The sequence below is a fragment of the Scyliorhinus canicula genome, chromosome 6, assembly GCF_902713615.1.
Source record: "Scyliorhinus canicula chromosome 6, sScyCan1.1, whole genome shotgun sequence".
Taxonomy (NCBI): Eukaryota; Metazoa; Chordata; class Chondrichthyes; order Carcharhiniformes; family Scyliorhinidae; genus Scyliorhinus; species Scyliorhinus canicula.
Window position 1 is genome coordinate 66,788,227 of NC_052151.1, and position 24,680 is coordinate 66,812,906.

The 24,680-nt window shown below is 47.6% G+C and overlaps 1 protein-coding gene across 1 annotated transcript in view; it reads left to right on the top strand.

Moving 5' to 3' along the window:
* The window catches only part of LOC119967204 (cAMP-specific 3',5'-cyclic phosphodiesterase 7B-like), a 211,383-nt gene that overhangs the window by 181,036 nt on the left and 5,667 nt on the right, over positions 1 to 24,680 (top strand). The window contains exons 8-11 of the mRNA XM_038799417.1: positions 3,927 to 4,058; positions 8,985 to 9,076; positions 9,764 to 9,908; positions 14,547 to 14,643. Of these exons, the coding sequence (XP_038655345.1) occupies positions 3,927 to 4,058; positions 8,985 to 9,076; positions 9,764 to 9,908; positions 14,547 to 14,643 (466 nt within the window). The remainder of the gene's footprint in view (positions 1 to 3,926; positions 4,059 to 8,984; positions 9,077 to 9,763; positions 9,909 to 14,546; positions 14,644 to 24,680) is intronic.

The following is a 24,680-nucleotide window of genomic DNA, read 5'->3' on the forward strand; positions in this document are numbered from 1 at the left end:
ATTGGCTTTAAGCCGAATTCTCCCAGATCCTGCTATTCTCCCACCTGCCGGCGCAGCGGGAAGCCGGCGGGAATCACTATTGGGTTTCCACCGCCTGAGACCAGACATGATGAACTTGCCAAGAAGCTCTGGGAACCTAGTAGCCCTGGGTGGTCGGAGACATGCTCTGGCACCTGGCAGTGCCAATCTGGTAGGTTGGCACCACCAGGTTGGACTGCTAAGGAACGGATCCTGACAGCAATAGGGCCTCAGAGGAGGCAGAGCATGAAGGAGGAGCATTTTGGTGATCCTTACTTGAGGGGGGAGGAAGTTAGCGATCCTTGCTGGTGCTGGGGAGTACAACGGGTTGATACCAATGAGGGTGGTGGTTCGGGAGGGGGCACTAAAGCCCTGATACCGACGAGGATGGTGGTGTGGGTGGGGGGGCAGCTAAGCTCTGATCCCGGGGATGTTGGGGTGGAGCCTTTATTGTTAACCCAATCTCTGTCAGCACATTTAGGTCCCACCCTTCTCAATGCCGGTGCAAATCATTCCAAAAAAATGACTAAGCGCAGGATGATCTCAATGGGAATCGCGTTGGAACAGCCGGCACGATTCGCACCTATTTATTTCCATTCCCAGGATGACACATAGTCATTTTTTGGAAACAGTCCGCCCTCAATTTCTCTTCTTCTGCATCATTCACAAGATCTTATCACTATTGTATAATGTGCACATATTGCACGCACACTTCAGAAGATGCATCCAAGTGGTAGGAAGGCCTACTTGTATTTAAATTTACAGTCCTCCCCCTGACTCATGAACCTTGGTGGGATCAGCACCATTGGTCCAGGATAGGTGAATCCTGGTAGTCACACAAGGTGCATAACCATGAACATGGGGCGGAATTCTCCGACCCCCCCGCAGGGTCGGGGAATCGTCCGGGGCCGCCGTAAATCCCGCCCCTGCCGTGGCCGGAATTCTCCGCCACCCTGGAATCGTCGGGAGCGGGAATCACGCCACGCTGATCGGCGTACCCCCCGCAGCGATTCTCCGGCCCGCGATGGGCCGAAGTCCCGACGCTGACATGCCTCTCCTGCCGGCGGGAATTGGAGCACCTCTGGTGCTGGTGGGAGTGGCAGCGCGAGCGGGCCCCCGGTGTCCTGGGGGGGGCGTGGGCCGATCGGACCCCGGGGGGGGGGGGGGGGTGCCCCCACGGTGGCCTGGCCCGCGATCGTGGCCCACTGATCGGCGGGCGGGTCAGTGCCGTGGGGGCACTCTTTTCTTCCGTCTCCGCCACGGCCTCCACCATGGCGGAGGCGGAAGAGACCCTCCCTACCGCGCATGCGTCGGTGGTGACGTCAGCAGCCGCTGACGCACCGGCGCATGCGCGAACTGGCGAAGGCCTTTCGGTCAGCCCTGACGCCAGGCGGCAGGTGTCAAAGGCCATTGGCGCCGGTTTTGGCACCAGTCGGCGTGGCGCCAACCACTCCGGCGCGGGCCTAGCCCCTAAAGGTGCAGAGAATTCCGCACCTTTGGGGAGGCCCGACGCCGGAGTGGTTGGCGCTACACCGGGACCCCTCGCCCCGCCGGGTAGGGGAGAATCCCGGCCATGATGTATCCACGATTTTACATTGAAAATTACTCTGGTGAGAAATCAATTAATTTGGTTAATTGGTTTGCCATAAATTTTCAGTTACCAACCCAAGAGACCCACCAACACCCAGAATTAAGATTTCCACGATTAACTCCAAACTAGAAGTCTGTAATTGTGCAATATTTAAAGCCAAATATTGGCTTGTAAACACAGGACCGGATTTAAATGATTAAAGTCATTCACCTCAATCTAATAAACTGCCCGGAATGCATCCTTTCATGGAATGTTATGCCAAGGAAATCATGTTTAGCCAATTGCTTTCTGCCATCTGCAAAACACTATTGTGAATCTTGATATCCTACCTTTGTTCATGCGACTGCAGCGAAAGATAGTTACATAACTAGGCTGAAGTGCAGAGATAAATATACATAATGAGGCTACTAGGCAAGCATATGGCATTAAGCGGGTGTTATATAGGCACTATATACAGGTTGTAAAATACACTTCACATCAGTGATTGATTGTACGCCATCCACCAAACTGTAGGAATTCTGTGTTGCTCTCGACATCATATTTGTACATAATACCACGTCCTCCCCATGTCTGCGTGGGTTTCTTCCGGGTGCTCTGGTTTCCTTCCACAGTCCAAAGATGTGCAGGTTAGGTGGACTGGCCATGCCAAATTGCCCTTAGGGTCCAAAAAGGTTGGGTGAGGTTACGGGATTAGGGTGGAGGTGTGGGCTTGGGTCGGGTGCTCTTTCCGGGGGCCAGTGCAGACTCGATGGACCGAATGGCCTCCTTCTGCACTGTAAATTTTATGTAAATTCTATGACATAGGAGCAAAATTAGACCACTCGACCAATCGGGTTTGCTCTGCCATTCAATGGCTGATATTTTTCTCATCCCCATTCTCCTGCCTTCTCCCCATAACCCCTGATCCCCTTATTAATCAAGAACCTATCTATCTCTGTTTTAAAAATACTCAGTGATTTGGTCTCCACAGCCTTCTGCGGCAAAGAGTTCCACAGATTCACCACCCTCTGGCTGGAGAAATTCCTCCTCATCTGTTTTAAAGGATCGTCCCTTTAGTCTGAGATGGTGTCCTCTGGTTTTAGTTTTTCCTACGAGTGGAAACATCCTCTCCACGTCCAGTCTATCCAGGCCTCGCAGTATCCTGTAAGTTTCCCCCCTCATCCCTCTAAACTCTAACGTACAGACCCAGAGTCCACAACCGCTTCTCATGTGACAAGCTCTTCATTCCAGAGATCATTCTTGTGAACCTCCTCTGGACCCTTTCCAAGGAAGCACATCCTTCCTTAGATACAGGGCCCAAAACTTTTCACCATACTAATGGGGTTTGAGCCAGAGCCATATTCAGCCTCAGAAGTACATCCTTGCTCTTGTATTCTAGCTCTCTCGACATGAAAGCTAACATTGCATTTGCCCTCCTAACTACCGACTGAACCTGCACGTTAATCTTAAGAGAATCTTGAACAAGGACTCCTAAGTCCCTTCGTGCTTCTGATTTCCTGAGCATTTCCCCATTTAGAAAATAGTCTGTGCCTCCATTCCTCCTTCCAAAGTGCATAACCTCACCATTTTACGCATTGTATGCCATTTGTTATTTCTTTTCCCATTCTCCTAGCCTGTCCAAGTCCTCTTGCTTCCTCAATTCTACCTGTCCCACTGTGTATCTTTGTATCATCCGCAAACTTAACAACAGTGGCCTCAGTTCCTTCTTCCGCATCATTAATGTTATTGTGAAAAGTTGTGGCCCCAGCACCAACCCCTGAGGCACACCACTAATCATCGGCTGCCATCTTGAGAAAGATTCCTTTACCCCCCTGCCTTCTGCCAGTCGGCCAATCCTCTATCCATGCCAGGATCTTACCCTTAACACCATGAGCTCTTAACTTATTTAACAGCCAACGAATCGGCACGAAGGCCTTCTGGAAATCTAAATAAATCATGTCCACTGGTTCTCCTTTGACTAACTTCCTTGTTACCTCCTCAAAGAACTCCAACTGATTTGTCAGGCATGACCTCCCCTTGACGAAGCCGTGCTGACTCAGTCCTATTTTACCATGCACTTCCAAATACTCCGCGATCTCATCTTTAATAGCAGACTCTAATATCTTACCAATGACTGAAGGCAGGCTACCAGCCTATAATTTCCCGTCTTCTGCCTCCTCTTCTTACACAGGGGTGTTACATTAGCCATTTTCCATGCGATTATATTCAAGGGTATTTATTATTGGAACGTAAATAGTTGCCATGACATAATATTCCGCAATGATTTGAACAGTTTCTAAATATTTTCTAACAATTTTCCCATTTTACTTTTTTAAAGCTTTCCCGGTTTTTGTCACCACTTGATATCATGCTTGGTTTGATGGCAGCTGCAGCACATGATGTTGATCATCCAGGAGTCAACCAGCCCTTTCTAATCAAAACCAAACACCACCTAGCCAATTTATACCAGGTAAACATGGTAACCAATTTCGTTCATCAGTTTATATATAAAGTGTTGGGCATAAACATGACTATCCTGGCTGAAGCATGGGGTGAGATCCTCCAGAGCCGCCAGTAGGGGAAAGCTAGATGGGAGGGAGAACTTCATTTGGCAGGAGGCCAAAGATCAGTCCAACAGTGGAATTACTTAACTTTTCCACTTACGTTCTCTGGACTTTGAAGGTGGGTTAAACATCCAATCAGGCTTCCCAACAAACAATGTTGGGAAGACGTTCTGCATGCATTAACAGGTCATGCATGTTCATTATAAGAGCAACTAGCCAGAATTAGGTTCGCCTTCTAAATTAAGGGGCGCGATTCTCCCCTAGCCGGCCGGGCAGGGGGTCCCAGCGGGACGGAGTGGCGTGAACCTCTCCGGCGTTGGGCCGGAATCCTCCGCACCTTCAGGGGCTGGGCCCACCCCGGAGTGGTTTGCGCCCCGCCAGCCAGTGGGAAAGGAGCATGGCGCCAGGCCAACCGACACTGAAGGGCCTCCGCCGGCCGGCACGAGTCGGCGTATGCGCGGGAGCACAAGCGTGTGCTGGCGTCATTCCTGTGCATGCCAGAGGGCTTCGCTTCCACACCAGGAATGGCGGAGGACCACAGCCTCCGGTGCAGAAGGATAGAGTACCCGCACGGCACAGGCCCGTCCGGTGATCGGTGGGCCCTGATCGCGGGCCCGGCCACCGTGGGGCACCTCCCGGGGCTAGATCCCCCCCGCGCGCCCCCAAGAAGCCCAGAAGCCGCCCGCGCCACCAGGTCCTACCGGTGAGAGACCTACTCTAATTTACGCCGGCGCGACTGGCTAAGAACAGGCAGGACTTCTGTCCATCACGGGCTGAGAATTCATGGAACCCCGGGGCCCATTGATTCGTGCCGATCCCCGCCATTCTCCGAGGCGGGCGGCGCGACTCACGCCGGGGCAATTTTCGGGGGGGACGGGAGAATTTGGAGGACAGCGGGGGCGGAATTCACGCCAACCCCCGGCGATTCTCCGACCTGACGGGGGGGTCGGAGAATCCCGCCCAGGATATCCATCAGTTAGAAAAGAGAACATTTACATTTCTGACTGTATCAAAATGGGTTGCACCTGGCAAGGCTGAGTCTTCGATGACTTTTGAGTAGCCTTTGCTTTGGCTTCTTGCGGACTGCTCACGTATATCAGCCTCTTGATTTAAATCTTCTGCCACAAAAGCTGCACTGGGCAGGGGAGAGAGGAGCAGTGGGGAAGGATGTGAGGATGCCCAGACAAGGAAGACAGACCATCTGGCACATGGATGGAGGTTGTCTGAGGGCAAAACATAGACAGTCCAGGGAAGGATAAGGCAGCGAGGGAATGCAAGGGTGAAGAAATGTGGGATGGAGGGAAGGTTGTTGCTTGTTAGGTCTGAGGCCCTGTGGTTGGTTGGGGGAGGGGGTCTCTGGGCAGATCCAGGATGATAGCCGGATGGCTGAAGGTTTCACAGATGGTGGGGATGGTGGCAGGGGTGTGGTCACAGAAACAGCTGGAACAGGTAGCTTAGATAATGGCAACGGTCAGATTGGGCAAGGGAAGGTAGCGGATGTAGGCTCAGAGGGAGATAAGGCATGTGGAGGGTGATAGCTATAGATTCAAAGCTAATGGGGAGGAGGTTCAAGGATGTCAGAGGGGAGAGGAATGGTTATATTAGGTGGGAAGTTAGTGAGTGAGAGTGTAGGGAAGAAGCTTTTGTTTTATTCTTTTATGGGATGTGGGCGTCGCAGCTTTGCCAGCATTTATTGTCCATGAGGAGGCAGTTCAGAGTCAAGCACATTGCTGTGGATCTAGAGCCACCTGTACCAGACCAATTAAGGATGACAGATTTCCTTCCCTAAAGGGCATTAGTGAACCAGATGGGTTTTCATGGCAATCAACAATGTTTTCATGGTCGTCATTAGACTTTTAACTCCAGATTTTTATTGAATTCATATCTCACCGTCTGTAGTGACAGGATCTTTTTGAACCTGGGTCCCCAGAGCATTACTCCTGGTCTCTGTGACAATACCACTACTCCACTGCCTCCCTCAGCTGGTGGGATGTGAACACAATTACCGGACTAAAGGGACACCCTAATGATCATGAGGCAACTAGATCAGAACCATGCTCAGTTGTGTTCCCTCTATGGGGAAGCCCATACGGCAGCAGGTTTATTCCCTCCACTCTATCTCTCTTGCAATGAAGGGCAATTTAAGTTATCTCCTTCCTTGCCGGCTGCACCTGCATGCTGGCTCACAGTCACTTATGAATAAGGACAACCAGGTCCATTTGGCCGTCCACACTTCATATTCTCTCACCATCTGGGAAAGACTCCTGTTTTCTATTCCACGGACTGCAATGGAGAGTCTGACCCTCAAACACCTGCCATGTTCTTGGCCACTCACTTACGCTATCTAACTTCCCTTGAGGCCTCTTTGCATCCTCTTATCTAACATCAGGACAGCAGCAGGACATGTAGTAACGTGACTGCAAACGCTGCACAAACAGCACTCGAAAGAGGGCTCAAAGCCGGCTGAGTAATAGCTGCTGGGTTGCTTGATGCATGCCTCGACCGCGCATTGATGAATGATGGCCAAGGCTGAGTCATTCTCATGTCCAATTACTTAATGATGACACTACTGATGATGTGAGACAATAAATCATTGGACCCAGAACATTGGGAACGAACTGCTAGCAGCATAATGAGAATAGAACAAGCCGGAACACAGTGCAATTAACTAACCTTCAAACTAACCGTCAAACTTTCTTTGTCATTATGTTTCTACATCTAGGTGTAGCCCGGACATCCACAGCTGTTGTGCTCTGTAGAAAGCAAAGACTTTAGACGGGCATCCTCTGGTGGCCTGAGGCCTAGAGAGCCCAAGTCTGGTAAGGGTATCCTGCACAGATGCAAGTGCACCCTCCTCAGCCTGACGTGCTGGGGTCAGTGGCTAAAGCAGAGTGGAGTGGCAGGGCAGCGTCGGAGTGTGCTGGGATGAAGCCCCTGTGGTGCCTTGCTGGCAGTCCTACTCCCTGAGTGTGCGCAATGGTTCCTCCCTAACTCCATGAGGAGAAGGGGGCAGTCAAGGAGGGAGGTCAAGGTGCCTTGATTCCCTCTCACTTGGCCACTGCACCCATGACTAGAGCGATGGAGTGTAGGTCTGAGCACATAGCACTGTGCTTCCGTTGAACCTGGGTCTGCAAGGGGGCTGTCGCCCTACCCATAGAGGCATCTGAGCACTCGCATACCGGAACCATGACTGCAGAAAGAATGTGAATAGACTCCACCAGTCTTCAGTCCAGTCTGTGCATAGCCTCTGGCATCTCTGCCTGATGTTCCGCTGCCTGTCCCTGTATTACCATCACATCTCTAATGGCCAAGTCCAGAGTCACGTCCTCTGTATCATGCTGAGCAGAGGCTTTGTCTCCAGTTCTCTGAGTGTCAGAGACCTCGGCTTTCACTGCCTCTGTCAGCTGTGGGCCTGTATCAGTAATGTGCTCACCAGATTGTGACCCCGAGCCTATCTGGAACGTCCACCCACCAAGCTGAATATATCGGTGCTGGTGATCACCGTGAGGGCGTATCCTCTGAGGCCTCATCCTCAGAGTTGGGGGTGTTGCTTGTTCAGTGGCTGGTCTCCCTTATGGGCTTCCCCCTTTTCTTGCTGGTACTGTACATGCAATGGAGACAAAAAGGATTTGCCTAGTGGTTGCCGAATTAAAGCAGTGTGTTACTCTGTAGGTGCATCTGACAACGGCAGGCTGGAGGCATCCTCATTGACGTGCTGGGGGAGTCCTATTTCACCTGCTGGACACGCATGGTCCTGGTTTCCCCAACTGCACTCACGCCTGGTTCGTTCATTGGCCACCTCCTCAAATGGAATCAGGATTAAAATATCTTGACTGGCTCCCACCTGTTGCACAAATTCTTGTCCTGCTGAAAGACAGGAGGACTGTTTGTCAGCCCTATGGGTGCATGACAGTTTAGGAATATTGAAGCTCCTGATTCCTCCCCAGTAAGTGATATCAAGCAGGATAAGTGGTGCCTAGATCTTCAACCCCATGAGTTAACGGCATGGCTGGCAACTTCCTGTCTGCTCCTGCCGTGTGATTGACCATGCTTCTCATCGATGAGTATGTAACGAGCTGAACAGCACAAGCTGGTGGCCAACGGAAATAAGCCCCACTTCTGCTCCCGTCACTGAACTTAGACTCCTGAGTGGGAGATTGCAGCCTTGGTCTGCTCTCTTTGCACAACTCTTCATGGTGTGTGTTCCCGATTTCAGCTGGACCACTATTTGAGTGCTGAAGTGAGGAAACTATTTTCCAAACTAGAGAAGCAATTAATGTGGGAGCCGGCACTATTTATGTTCCCTATTCCCTTCTTAACTGAGGCCAAATGCATCAATCCTACTTTTACATGGCAACACGATGACACTGCTGCGTCACAGTACCAGGGACCCGGGTTCAATTCCAGCCTTGGGTGACTGTCTGTGTGTGTCTGTATGTTCCTCCGTGTCTGCATGTGTTCCCTCTGGGTGATCCGGCTTCCTCCCACAATCCGAAGGGGTGCAGGTTAAGTGGATTGGCCATGTTAAAAAATTGCCCCTTAGTGTCTAAAGATGTGTGGGTTGGGTGGGGTTACGGGGATAGGGTGGGCCGAGGAAGGGTGCTCTTTCAGAGGACCGGTGCAGACAAGATGGGCTGAATGGCCAATCTTCTGCACTGTAGGGATTCTATGATTAAGAAATGTGAATATGGAGATCCCCGAACTCAGCACAACCCAAGTTCTTACGAGGTGTCTTCTGGTTTCAATAATTTGGTATTAGGGCGGATTACTCACTTAGGCCACCGTGGAAATAAATAATATTTTTCATTTCTTTTATTTCCCTCCCTTTTAAGAATATCTCTGTACTGGAGAATCACCACTGGAGATCTACAGTTGGGATGCTCCGAGAATCAGGTCTGCTGGCTCATCTGCCAGTGGAAATTATGTGAGTAAAATTTATTTACAGCAATTCAATACACTCTAGTAAAGAAACAATAGTGTATTCTTGATATTTAATAAAAGGTAATGATTAAGAGCAGCACTCAATTGTGAATCGAGCGTGATCTGGGAAGTGAACCAAATTTTCAATTACTTCTCCAATACATGATGGAAACTGTGACGTGGAAACGACAATGAATATTAGCATTGATTTTTATTTTAGTTCTCAGTGCATTGTATTGGAACATGGTGGGATATTCTATGGCTCCATTACACCATCAGCACACCATGAGCACCATCAGTATGGACACAGAAAATTATCAATTTGTTATTCATTTTGTTGTCAGTATACATGTGTATTGTTCAGATCATTTCGATTTGGAAAGATAATTTCATCTCAAATGCGGTCATATATGTACAACAAATAAGTGTAGTTGGTAGGAAGTGAGTCACAGAAATATTTTCTCCAATTCATGTTCTGTATAGAGAAACATTACCCTCTGCAAGGCATCTCCTCATTGCTCAATGGCTGAGATGAAGCCTTTGACAAGTTGAGGGTGCAGATGTGAACCTGCATTTCATCCATTCTGAAGCCCAAGGTGCACGGCCACCTTGATTCATGCACTTATTTGTTTTGCTATATTCAATGAAAGCAATAATGTCGAGGAAATAATGTAAATTACTTTTATTGCAGACAAGACGTTGAACAACAGTTGGGGTCTCTCATTCTGGCCACAGATATTAGTCGACAAAATGAGTTTCTTGCAAGAATGAAAACTCATTCAGACAACAGAGATTTATCATTGGAGGATGCAGATCATAAACATTTCATACTTCAGGTGGGTTAATGGGAGGAAAATAAAGCAGACTATCCGTAAAATCCTAGTTCAGTTTTGAATGGTTGCCAAGCAGAACAGTTGCTTTTGGTAGCATTAACAGTCAAAGCAGTTCTTTTGCGATTGTGTCTGGTGTAATAAACTATTTTAGTTGTCAACCTCATTCTTGCGCTCTCTTAGTCTTGTATTGCATATGGGGCAGGATTCTGTATTGTTGGTCATGGTCAAATATGGGTCGCCACCCTGCATTGTGTTAGGAGTAGCAATCTGACATTGATGTAAGTCAATAAGTGGTCAGTTATCTCAGTTCCGGGATTCCTCAAGATAGTGTCCTATGTCCAACCATCCTCAGCTGCTTCATCAATGACCTTTCTTCCATCATAAGGTCAGAAGTGGGGTGATCACTGAGGACTGCACAATGTTCAGCACCATTCACGACTTCTCAATTATTGAAGCAGTGCAAGCCTATTTCATATGCAGCTATATAAAAAACTTTCAGCCTTGGATTGATAAGTAAAATTTTCACCACACTAGTGCCAGGTAATTACTATCTCCAACAAGACAATCTAATCATCTTTCCTTGAAATTCAATGACATTACCACCGCTGAATCCCCCACTATCAGCATCCTGGGACTCACGGTTAATGAGAAACTGAACTGGCCTAGCCATATAAATACTGTGGCTACAAGAGCAGGTCAGAGGCTGGGAATTCTATGGTGAGTAACTCATCCCCTGACTGCCCAAAGTCCTGATGTGGAGATGCCGGCGTTGGACTGGGGTGAGCACAGTAAGAAGTCTTACAACACCAGGTTAAAGTCCAACAGGTTTGTTTCAAACACGAGCTTTCGGAGCACGGCTCCTTCACCTGAAGAAGGAGCCGTGCTCCGAAAGCTCGTGTTTGAAACAAACCTGTTGGACTTTAACCTGGTGTTGTAAGACTTCTTACTGTGCCCAAAGTCCGTCCACTATCTACAAGGCACAAGTCAGGTGGGTGATTAATATTCTCCACTTGCCTAGATGAGTACAGATCCAGGAACATTCAAGAGGCACAGCACCATCCTGGACAAAGCAACCCTCTTCATTAGTATCCCATTCACCAAAGTAAACACTCAATCCCACCACCAATGGCAGCAATGTGCACCAAACCGCCTTCAACAGCACATTCCAAACCCAAAACCTTTACAACCCAGAAGGACAAGGGCAGCAGATGCATGGGAACCTGCAAGTTCCCCTCCAAGCCACACACTGTACAGACTTGTACTATATACCTTACCTTCACTATTATTGGGACAAAATCCTGGAAATCCCTCTCTAATAGCATTGTGGGTACGCCTACACCATGAGCACGATCTACTGGTCACGCTGCACCCGAAAAGCAGTGCACCGTGGCACAACATGGCCGATAAATAATGGGAGGCCCCGCTCCAGGGATCTACCCGGCTGCCACACCTCGCAAGATCTAACACGATCTCATGAGACGATGTGATGTGAACCCCGCCCATTCTGGACAGGATCACTTTTTTGGCAAATCTGCATATTAGAGCGAGACAGCTAGTCTCATTCTAATAAGCAGTTCCCTGAGGTAACCTTCGCCTTAGAGACCTCGGGCGGGGGCTGTTCAGTACTGGTCTCCACAAACGGGGACCAGACAGAACAGCACCAGAGGATTGGAGGCTCCCAGGTGCATGCTCTCTAGGCAGGGTGGTACCCTGGCACTGCTGGTGCCAGCTGGTCATCGTGGCACTGCTAGCCTGGCACCCTGGCACTGCCAGCCTGGCAGTACCACTTGGGTGCCAGCCTGACACTGCCAAGGTGCCAAGATAGCATTTTATGCACGGCGATGATCAGGTCGGGGGTGCCCTTTGCATGTGCGGGCGGTCCCAGGAAACTCTTACTGTGAGTTGGGTTTGGGGGTGGTTCGGGGGTCACATCAGGGCTCGAGAGATCGGGACACCATCCAATCTTTCCCTGCACTGAGGAGTTTCGGCAAGCGGGGCTCCTCAGTGTAGGAAATGGGACTAAGTGTGGCCTCGACCACACCTTCCCAACTGAGGCTCCGTATCTAACCGGAGTCACGTTAGATAGCGTTGTGTTTCTCAGCGCTCGCAACACCAGGAAACACGCAGCTAAACTTGCTCATTGTGGGACATAGTTCTCATTTGGTTAGATCGCAGTCCACATGTACTGCAGTGGTTCAGGAAGTGGCTCACCACCACCTTGTCAAGGGCAAGTCTAACTTGCCCAACATTGCCTCAGAAGACAACCCTCCCATTCCAGGAGCATCTTCCTCCTCTTGTAAATTGTTTAATTGCCATAACCATTCATGATTGGATGTGGCAGGACTGCAAAACTTTGATCTGATCCATTAGTTATGAGATCACTTGCCTATGGTGCTGAGGACCCGGGTCACTGTCTGTGTGAAGTTTGCATATTCTCCCCGTATCTGCGTGAGTTTCACCCCCAGAACCCAAAGATGTGCAGGGTAGGTGGATTGGCCACGCTAAATTGCCCCCTAATTGGAAAAAATAATTAGGTACTCTAATTTTTTTTTTAAGTTATGAGATCACTGAGCTCTGTCTGTAGCATGCAGGCTTTTTGACATTGATAGAGTTTTGAAGTTGCACAGGGTGTGAGACAGGTACAAGGCCAAATATAACCATATTATTAGATTTAACTTAACCAACAAATCAATACCTGTTGAAAATATAATGCTCACGGTATTGCACTTATGGTTAAGTGGCATGGCTTACTTTCATTGAAGGTGGAGAAGGAGCTGGAGAGCAACAGATGTTAAGACATCGAGACTGAGATGCACCCCTGCTTTGAGGGAGAGTCTCAATGGGTTCAGCAGCCATCGCAAAAGCTTCAAGTTGTCAACCTTACCCATGCTAGGACAAAAACATGCAAATTAGGAGCAAGACTAGGCCACTCAGCCCCTCGAGCCCGTTATTTGTAAATAATGACCCCTCAGGATCTTACATGCTTCAATCAAGTTGCATTTTACGTTTCTAAATTCCAGCAGATACAAGTCTAGCTTGTCCAAGCTTACCTCATAACTTAACCCTCCCATTCCAGGTATTAGTTTCATAAATCTTTGAGCAGCATAGCAGTCTGATAAGTTGTAGTTTTACATCAGCTCATGTTCAAGCTAGAGAATCCGGTAATAGGAGAATGTATTTTTTTATATAGTAGCATTTTTTTCAGCCTGTGAACATTAACCATTTATCTTTCCAGAATGCTTGCTGCCTAACTTTCCTGTGGGTAACTATCATTGTTCGTTGCACTTGCCATTTAATACTTCTGTGGTCTCATCATAATACATTGGCTTTTGTTTTTGAATTATAATTAATTAAATGCTTCTCCGTATAGCTCTGCAAGCATCTATTTCAGGTATCCAGAATAGACTGCCTCCACTTAAGTGATATCAATAGGGGCTGGTTTAGCTCACTGGGCTAAATCGCTGGCTTTTAAAGCAGACCAGCACGGTTCGATTCCCATACCAGCCTCCCCGGACAGGCGCCGGAATGTGGCGACTAGGGGCTTTTCACAGTAACTTCATTGAAGTCTACTCGTGACAAATAAGCGATTTTCATTTCAATATAGGGAATCGTCCAATAGGGTTTCCCACCTCATTGCAAAAACCATCCCCTTCAATTCTCGAAGATAGATTGCAATTCAGTTTTCCTTGTTCCTTTCTACAGACTCCACAGAGTATTAGCTATCACTTGGAGAATTTGTAAATAAGGAAGATCTGGGGCTGGATTCTCCGCAGCCCCCAAGCATTTGGCGCGGGGAGGCGGAGAATCCCCGTGTCCGCAGAAATCGTAGCTGCGCCGCTCTCGCGATTTTCCGGTCCCCTCATGGGCGGCCAGGGCAGCGATCGGGCGGCTTGGATCTGCAGGCGCGTGCAATCTCGGGGGGGAGGGGGCCTACATTATAAATGGCGGTCCGAGTCCGCCATCATGTACGGCGCCCCCGCTGCTGTTAGCATGCGCGGACTCGCGACCGGAAGTGCGGGGGCCCGTTTCTGCAGCTGAAGCTGCGCGAAGCACTCGGGGCCGTGCCAGCCCTTTCAAGGTAGGAGAATAGCTGTAGATTTTTCTGAGGAAAGTCAGGAGTGAAATGGCAGCATTTTTACGCTGGGGTGGGGACATAGCCCCATTTTTGGAGAATCCGGCCCCACATCTATGACTTATCTCTCGGAGAGCAGAGAAGACAGCAATCCCTTTTCAGTGTAAACAGATGACCTGAAATAGAGAGGATGATGCCCACCACGGTCTTGCTATCTGAAATAGTATTTACTATGTTTTACATGGTTTTGCAGAGCTACTGCATGTTGCTACAAAGGCCCAAGAAAAATTATGCAACAGTCAAGAATGACATACCATGGAAGTTTCACAATACAGGGGTGCGTGGTGATATATTCGCATCAGATATGATTTGTGATTTTTTCATAAACAGTCACTAATTTGCTTAATTTATTTCATGAGTTTAAATTGGTTTGTAACTAGTTATGTATTTCTGTGGAATCAGGTAACCTGCAGATTATAAGCCTATCAACTATTTAACTTGCTTGCTTTAAAAAAAAACATAATTGCTATTTCATTGGGGAACTTCCCTTTGTTTCTGACTCTTTTCAGATAGCACTGAAGTGTGCAGACATTTGTAATCCTTGTCGGGTTTGGAACATGAGCAAGCAATGGAGTGAGAAAGTCTGTGAGGAATTCTACAGACAAGGTTTGTGGAACCACCCTGAACTCTGCTCGACTTCAACCAATTCCAAGTAAAATGACCCTTGCCTAAAGCATAGACACCCCATGTCGTTAGACGTGACCCAAGACGGTGTGATTTTTAAAATTCCAATTAATGAGGTGTTTTTAAAAAAGCACTTAAAGACAGAGAGGAAGTGATCACTTCCTTCTGGTAAAATGGATGGATCAGTCACTTTAATTTTTCTAGAGGAAACAAGAACAAATTCAAAATTTTGAAATCCTCACTGAAAAATTGTTCAAATGGGGAAAAAGATGCTTTCTTTTTCAGCATTGTTGGCAATATCCTGGATTTATTCAACTGGGAAGTTCTAAATCTCGTGGGCGGAATTCTCCGTTTCAGCGGCTAAGTGCCGGTGGCAACGGAACATACGTGGGTGGTTCATGACAGGAAAATCGTCGGGAAGGCCTAGCACCGGTGCCACGTGAAACTCCCGGGGATCGGGCCGAAAATAGACAGAGAATGGCCGGGTCCCGGACTGCGCATGCGCAGGGCTGACGACCTGCACCGGTCACGCTGTAAAACATGCGCCAGTCGTGCTTGAACCCTAACCCGCCAACCGTGACCCCACAGCCCACCACCTGGCCACCCCCCACCAGTCCCCCCAGCCCTACAGAAGCCCCCACCCCCCCCCCGTAGCCAGCGACATGGATCCCGTACGAGTGTGGCGGCGCTGAACACTGCCCGCAGCCGGCCCGCTGGATTCCCGACCGCTGAGACCAGACATGGCCTGCGCCGTCGGGAACCCGGCCCATCGGGGTAGAGCATTGTGGGTGAGCTGGTCGATGACGTGCCAACGGTGTTGAAACGGCGCGTGGCGCGCTTCATGTGATACTGGTTAGGAGGGGACGGAGCATGGCGGACCAGCGACAAACCGGCGCTGGCCTCGAATCTGGCATTGGAATCCATTCTCCGCCCGATCGTCGATTTCGATGTCGGGCTACGGAGAATTCAGCCCCATGACCATGACTATCTCTAAAGGTATCTTCAAGATCCTTCAGAAATAAAGAATAATATCAGCAATTCGAGTGCATGAAAGTTGATTTTGCTTATATCCCTTTCATAGTTTACCATATCAAATATAACACGATCAACCGTTGACACATTACTTTCTCAGAGTCCTATTTCGAATTTCAAGGTGAAAAAAACATTGCAAAAATTGGTCTCAGATTTGATGTAACTCTCCGGCTGCTGGCCAAATTACTTCAAAAATGGCACTAATAAAACTAGAGTTCCCAGCCAAGAAAATGCGTCCAGGTATACCAAGCTGTATTTTGCCATATAGAGCATAGGGACAGGAAATTACCATTTGGCCCATCAAAACTCACACATTTCTCTAGTACTCTTAATTAAGAATGCCTAGCATCCAACTGCACTTTGAATATTATTGGGCTAAATTTTCACCACAGCTAGGTCTGCTATTTGTCTAGAAACGTAACTGAAGTCCGAATTTTCATTGGAGTGAGCCCTTAATTGTTTTGGACGCATTTTCTGCCTACTTACTGTCAGTGAAGGTAGTAATGGAGGTGGGTCAGATGATGTGTGAGACTCATTTAGACATCCTACTGAGGCCATCGCTGAGGCTACTGGTTGTCCTGTCAGAGAGATCTGCAGTATGTGCTAAAGCCTTCCACTTCAACAGATGGAAGGGAAAGGTCATGGGGAGACAGAGCCTACACCCTTCACTTCATCAATGCTAACCTGGATATAATGCTGGAGGCAAGAGAGGGGGGGAGGTCCACTTTCTGGAGGGAGGCAGGAGGAGGCCACCTCATCATGCAGCAGGGGTACCTCTCTGTGCCTCCAATTCCTCCTCCTCTCTTACCAGATGATCCTTCCCTGCTGAGTTGGCTCCTTCTAGGACCTCACTGTCCTCATTAAAACGTTGTAACTCAAAACATGATGCATCTTGATGGATAAGTTGTCACCATTTAGAAAGACTGGTAACAAGCTCCTGCCAGTTGTTAATATCAAAGCTCCAGCACTTCAAGGAAAGCTTCAAAGTGTCTTTGAAGCATTTTTCTGTCCTCCCCTGAACATTGGCCATTTGAGAGTTGAGCAAACGAAGGGAATGTAAATGGTGGCGGCAATGACTAAGAACGGCGCTGACAGTGGCACATAAAGAGATCAGAATGTGTTAATGGCAGAACAGAGGTAAACAGTGAGTCAATGACAATTTGGAATCGGGAACAGATGGTCTTAGAGGGGTGGGAGAGGGGAGACAATGATGAGGGAACAACGATTGATGGGTGAAATGAAAATAAAGTGATAGAAATAAAATGGGTAAAGGTGCATGAAAGGATCTTGTTGGGAAGGAGGTTTTCAGCTATCCGGACACAGGTTTATTTTTCAGCTGGTTTTAAGAACGATAATGGTATTTACTCGATGGTCCGCCCATTGGATCTGAGGATACGGTGGTGTCATTTAATTTCTACAGTGCTCTTATGTTACTGATACACAGTCCAGGTTTCGCTGCAGCATAGGAGTGTGGTAATAATAGGACCATTGTTGACATGTGGAGGTCTTTGTTGTCAAACATTCCCTGCCGTACTATGTAGAAAGCTGTGCTGGCCCAGTTGATTCATTGTTGGATCTCATCATCCATGGTGGCCTTTTGAGAGAGTTGGCTGCCAATTCTCTGGGAAGTGCTCAACATATTCAAGAATCTCTCCTTCAACATATTTAGGAGGTGGAATATTTGGCTGACCAGGTGTGGATTGATATGAATTTAGTTTTGGCAACATTCAAGGACAGGCTGGAGAGTAGCTTGTAAATTTAATGAGGTGATATTTTAACACAGAGACTGGCTAACTTCCTGGCTAACAGGAAACAGAGGGTGGAATTTTACAGATCATGGCAAAGACACGGCAGTAAAATGTGATGAGCTGTTCAAATGTTCATTGAATTCGATGGGACCAGAAAATCATGCTGGCAAGAGGGGCTGTAAAATTCCATCCAGAGTCGGAATAAATGGGTCATTTTCAGGAAACTGTACCTAGTGGAGTTGCACAGGGATTGGTGCTGAAGCTTCAACTATTTACAATCTATGTCAATGACTTGGGTGAAGGGGCTGACTGTATTGTAGCCCAATTTCTTGGCTATACAGATAAGCAGGAAAGAAAGTTGTGAGGAGGTTACAGAGTGTCTGCAAAGGGATTCAGATAGGTTAAGTGAGTGGGCAAAACTTTGGCAGATGGAGTACAATGTGGGAAAATGTGTAGTTGTCCAATTTCCAGGAAGTACAGGAAAGCAGAATATTATTTAAAAGGAGTGAGATTGCAGAATGGTGCAGTACAAAGGGATTTGGGTGGACTTTCACATGAATCACAAAATGTTGGCATGCAGGGACAGCAAGCAATTAGGAGGCAAATGGAACGTTGGCCTTTAATAGAAGGGCAGGTGGAGGATAAAAGCAGAGAAGAGTTGCTTTGAATTTAAGGGCATTGGTGAGACAACACCTAGGATTCAGTGTGCAGTTCTGGTCACCTTTCTTAAGGAGGGACACATAAGCTTTGGAAGCAGTTCAGAGAAGGTTCACCAGGCTGATTCCTGGGATGCAGCGTTTATCTCATGAGGAAAGATTGAACAAGTTGGGTCTGTAACTATTAGGAGTTTAGAAGAATAAGAGGTGACCTTATTGAAACTTATAAGAATCTGAGGGGGCTTGACAGAATTGATGCTGGATGTTTCCCCTTGCATGGGAATCTAATACTAGGGGACACAATTAAAAAATAAGGGCTCTTTCATTTAAGATGGGGCTGAGGAGGAATTTCTTCTCTCAGAGGGCTGTCTTTGGAATTCTCTTCCTCAGCGATCGTGGAGGTCATTGAATATATTCAAGTCTGAGTAAGACAGATTTTTAATCGACAAAAGAGTGATGGGTTATACAGAGAGGCATGAGAGTGGAGTTCTGGTCACAATCAGATTTGCCATCATCTTATTGAATAGCGGATCAGGCTTAAAGCCCTGAATGGCCTGCTCTTATTTCCTATCTAGACTGCCCACTCTGTGCCCATCTGCCTTAAGCTGCTCAGCTTCTGAGACACAGGTAAAGTGTCCGGCTCTTTCAAAATCAGAAGTACAACACCTTAAAATTCTGAACAAGCATTTAAGTTATCTTATTTGGGCTGAATTGGAAGGAAGGGGGGATGCCAACACAACATTTCCCCTTCCCCAACCTTGGCACTGCTCATTGGGCCTTTAAATTGACTTGGGTCCTGGTCCCCTTATTTTTGGGATCTCCCGCATTCCCATCTTCAGGGGGACTTGAACATATAGCTCATTGTCCCTCCTTCTGGGTCTTTTGCATTATTCTTTTTTTTTAATTTAAAGTACCCAATTATCATTTTTTCCAATTAAGGGGCAATTTAGTGTGGCCAATCCACCTAACCTGCACATCTTTGGGTTGTGGGGGTGAAACCCACGCAAACATGAGGAGAATGAGCAAACTCCACATGGACAGTGACCCAGGGCCGGGATTCGAACCGGGGTCCTCAGTGCCGTAGACAACAGTGCTAACCACTGTGCCACCCCTTTTGCATTATTCCAATCATTTCTCATCTGAGTATAGATTTTTTTTGTACTCCATATCTTCTGACCTAGGTCTTGTGGCGCAGTAGGTAGCTTTAATAAGGGCACGGGGAGTCCACATTGAGTAAGAATTAAAAACTTTGGTTTATTTTCAATTACGCTATACAACAGCTGGTAGATCCCTACCAGGTCACTTCTTGGTTGGTGCCTTACTTGCCGACCTTTTATTCAAAGTTGAATGGAGTCCACCCGCCCATCAGCGGGGAAGCTCGTACTCCATAAGAACTATGGGGAAGATAATCATTTCCACCCCATAGATCCTGTATGGGATATTACATTCCTACCCTGCAACGTCCGAAGACACTCTCGACAGCCAATGAGGAGGAGAACAAAGAATACAGCACAGGAACAGGCCCTTCATCCCGATCATGTGTCCTATCTAGCCCAACCGTCTGTATCCTTCTATACCCCGTATGTTTATGTGTCTATCCAGATAAGTCTTAAAAGGTCGCTAATGTATCCGCCTCAACCACCTGACTTGGCAGTGCATTCCAGGCCATCACCACCCTGTGTAAAAAAACCTCCCCCCCCCCCCCCCCCCCCCACATCTCCACTGACTCCCTGTCACCTTGAACTTGTGCCCCCTTGTAATTGTCATTTCAACCCTGGGAAAACTGTTCACCCTATCTATAGTTCTAGTAATTTTATAAACTTCTATCAGATCGCCCCACAGCCTCCGTCTCTCTAGGAAGAACAATCCCAGTTTATTCAAGCTCTCCTCATAGCTAATACCCTTCATACCAGCAACATCCTGGTAAACCTTTTCTGTACTCTCTCCAAAGCCTCCACGTCCTTCTGGTAGTGCAGTAACCAGAATTGGATACGTATTCCAAATGTGGCCTAACCAACGTTCTATATAATTGGAACATAATTTTTGAGCTTTTATACTCGATACCTTGTCCTATGAAGGCAAGCATGCCATACGCTTGGAGACAGAGCAGCAAATAGAGAACGTTGGACCCCCTTCAGCTGTGGTGAAACATCAAGGCTGCAAAGTACCTGGTCAGGCGGCGTATACCCAAAGGCCGTCTGCAGCAGCAGCACCATGGACGATCGGCAGGAGGCAGCTGAACTGTTGAATCTGCATCTAAGGCCTTAGATGTCTGCGTCTCCATGTCTGAATCCGAAAATGCAATGTCGGACATGTCAGCGTCGATATAGACTGGAGGCTTCACAGCAGGCTGGTTCAGCAATGGAGTTGTAGGATCCGGGACAGGACTCTTCCGAGAAACCTCACAAAGGACCACCCTCTGCGAGTGAATATGATCCAAATGCCGTCGCACCAGTTATCCTCAAATTTGGTAAGAGACTGGTATCGTTTGAAGGACGACAATCCCAGGGAGCCAGTGTGCACTATCAGTGAAGTTCTGAACGAACACTGCCTTGTCAGGTGCAAAGTTTGGAAAGGTCAATGCCGAACCGGGCAAAGCCCTGGCATCTTTGAGCCTATGTCTTGGAGGAAATGTGCCCTCTCTGCCACGACCTGCTCTGCCAAGCCATTTGATGTCGGATGGTATGGGGCAGTGCGGACATGTCAAATCCTGTTGCCCTTCATCAAAGCGGCAGATTTTACATTTGTGAAAGAGGCCCCGTTATGTATTACAAGCACATCTGGAATTTGATGGATCGAAAAAGAAATTTGCAATCACTGGACAGTCGCCCTGCAGGTGATCGTCGCCATCTTGTGGACATTCACCAGCATGAGAAATATCAAACGCAAAATGGACCAGCAAAACTGGTTTATACACCAGCCCATGGAGCCCCAGGCCACTCCCAAGGGTGATGGGGTGCTGCCGCGGGGAGCTTCTGCTGCTCTTGACAGATAGAGCACTGTTGAGTCAACATCCCTAAATCCGTGTACAACCCCAGCTAATAGACATAACTTTGCCACAAAATTTTCATTTGGGCACTCCTGGGTGCCTGTTATGGAGGTCCTTTACCACGGAACAACAACCCTCATGCCCCACAGAAGGATACCATCTTCTCCGAAAACTTCAAGGAGAAAGATTTCAACTTGCCTGGTCGCCACTGATGCTGGTTTATTGACATTTATGTTATATACAGCTCCCGGTTGATCCCTACTGGGTCTCTTCTTGGTCAGTACCTAATTGGCCGACCTTTTATACATAGTTGAATGGAGTTCCCCACCCCTTAGCAGGGGAGCTTGTACGCCGCAAGAACCAGGCCAAAGATAATCATTCCCATCCTGTAAGTCCCATGCAGGATATTACAGTAGCATCCCTGCCTCTGAGCCGGAAACTCCAGGTTCAAGTCCCCACCCCAAGACCTGATGACCAAGGAAAGTGCATTTATAACGCAGCCAACAGGTTGAATATCAACCTGTGAAATTCTTCGAGCACACGAAAGGCAGGTGGGAAGAGCGAAAGTAACTTCTGGTCAGCCTTCCTTGATGCATAGTGCCCCTCAAGCTATAATCCTCCGGTGGCAGGTTAGCGACCTGTTCCAAAATGCACTAAGGAAACAGATGAACGGCTACCTGTTGCACCACTAGGTGCAGGAAGAGAATTAAAGCAAATAACCCTCTGACACTACTTTAAAATAAAATTCTGGGTTTAAAATTTCATACCATGCAATATTTTGTATTAATTGCTTTTCATAAATCTTTGTTATTATTTTCTTGCACATCACCTCCTTTAATGTTTGAATTTGTTTGGTTGAATTTCTCTGTACACTCTTCAATATTTATACATGTTGTCTGCACAATGGAACCCAAGTGAAACTCGAACTAGCACATCATTTAAGCTTAGCAATTCGTAATCTAGGGTATGTGATAGGACACAGGTTCAAGTTTTGTTTCCTCCACCCCTCAACCAAGAAGTTGCTGAATCTCAGCCATTGTGTTATGAAAGAATCTGAGCGAGACTACAAGAGAATCATAGAATTCCTACAGTGGTGGAGGCCATTCTGCCCATTAAGACTGCGCAGCCCCTCTGAAAGAGCACCCTACCTAGGACCACCACTAACCAGAAACCATGGCTCAACCGCGAGATTGACTCCCTACTGAAGGACAGATCTGAGGCATTCAAGGTAGACAACCCTGTCCTATACAAGAAATCCAGGTACGACCTCCGCAAAGCCATCTGAGATGCCAAGAGAGAATATCAAACTAAGCTAGTTACAGACTCTCGGCGGTTGTGGCAAGGACTAAACAACATAACGGGCTACAAAGCGAAGCGGAGCAGTATCTCTGGCCACCCGCCGCCCTCCCCTGATGAACTCAATGTGTTCTATGCTCGGTTCGAGCAGGAAACCAACAATCCGCTGTCGAGTGCCCCAGCAGCCCATAATTCACCCATACCCACCATCACAGCTTCCGAAGTCAGATCGGCCTTCCTGAAAGTGAACCCACGGAAGGCGACGGGATCCCTGGTCGTGCACTCAGAGCCTGCGTAGACCAGCTGGCAGAGGTATTCACAGACATCTTTAACCTATCCCTACTCCACTCCGAGGTCCACACCTGCTTCAAGAAGACCACCATCATACCGGTACCAAAGAAGAACCAGGCAACATGCCTCAATGACTACCGCCCGGTAAGTGCTTCGAGAGGCTGATCATGAAGCGCGTCACCTTCATACTCCCGGAACGTCATGACCCACTTCAATTCGCATACCATCGCAACCGGTCCACATCAGACGCCATTTCCCTGGCCCTACACTCATCCCTCAAGCATCTCGAAAACAAGGACTCCTACATCAGACTCCTATTTATTGACTACAGCTCCGCCTTCAACACCATAATCCCAGCCAAGCTCTTATCAAAGCTCCAAAACTTAGGACTTGGCTCTCCACTCTGCAACTGGATCCTTGATTTTCTGACCAACAGACCAGTCAGTAAGAATGAACACCAACACCTCCTCCACAATAGTCCTCAATACCGGTGCCCCGTAAGGCTGCGTACTTAGCCCCTACTCTACTCCCTGTGCACACACGACTGCATGGCAAAACATGGTTCCAACTCCATCTACAAGTTTGCTGACGATACGACCATAGTGGGCCGGATCTCAAATAATGACGAGTCAGAATACAGGAGGGAGATAGAGAACCTAGTGGAGTGGTGTAACGACAACAATCTCTCCCTCAATGCCAGCAAAACTAAAGAGTTGGTCATCGACTTCAGGAAGCAAAGCACTGTACACACCCCTGTCAGCATCAACGGGGCCGAGGTGGAGATGGTTAGCAGTTTCAAATTCCTAGGGGTGCACATCACCAAAAATCTGTCCTGGTCCACTCACGTCGACGCTATCACCAAGAAAGCACAACAGCGCCTATACTTCCTCAGGAAACTAAGGAAATTCAGCATGTCCACATTAACCCTTACCAACTTTTACAGATGCACTATAGAAAGCATCCTATCTGGCTGCGCCACAGCCTGCTATGGCAACTGCTCGGCCCAAGACCGCAAGGGAACTTCAGAGGGTCGTGAATACCGCCCAGTCCATCACACAAACCTGCCTCTCATCCATGGACTCCATCTACACCTCCCGCTGCCGGGGGAAAGCGGGCAGCATAATCAAGGATCCCTCCCACCCGGCTTACTCACTTTTCCAACTTCTTCCATTGGGCAGGAGATACAGAAGTCTGAGAACACGCACAAACAGACTCAAAAACAGCTTCTTCCCCACTGTCACCAGGCTCCTAAATGACCCTCTTATTGACTGACCTCATTAACACTACTCCCTGTATGCTTCATCCGATGCCAATGCTTATGTAGTTACATTGTATATCTTGTGTTGCCCTATTATGTATTTTCTTGAATTGTGTTTAATTCCCTTTCCTTCCATGTACTGAATGATCTGTTGAGCTGCTTGCAGAAAAATACTTTTCACTGTACTTCGGTACACGTGACAATAAACAAATCCAATCCAATCCAATCCAATCCAAGTATTTAAGTCACAAAAAAAGGTCGTGAAAAATGAACACTGGACCTAATTAATTGCCTTAGAAAATTAAATTTATGTTTTCTATTATTTGTTTAATTGAAATAAATTATCCTTATATTTCAGTGTATTGCTGAAAAAGAATCAGAATTTACTTTTGTCCAGATGGGTGAAATTTGAAGTGTCTTGTTAATGTCACTTGTGTTTCATCTATGTACTGGCTATGAATTCATGGTAAACAACTGCAAATTATTTTACAGTCACTAATCTTTTGGCATGTGAACTGATGGAATAGTAATAAAAGAAAATGAAATTAAACCCTCATTATCTGAATGCGCAAAGCATTCGTCACAAGATGGATGACCTAGCGACACAATTAATGGCAAATGGTTTAGATCTAATTGCCATTATGAAGACATGAGACAGGATTTCCTCCAAACTTTGGAACCTCACCATCAAGCTTAAATTGAGGTCAAAATTGTGGGAAACAGTCACCCATCTGTGTACATCCCTGAGC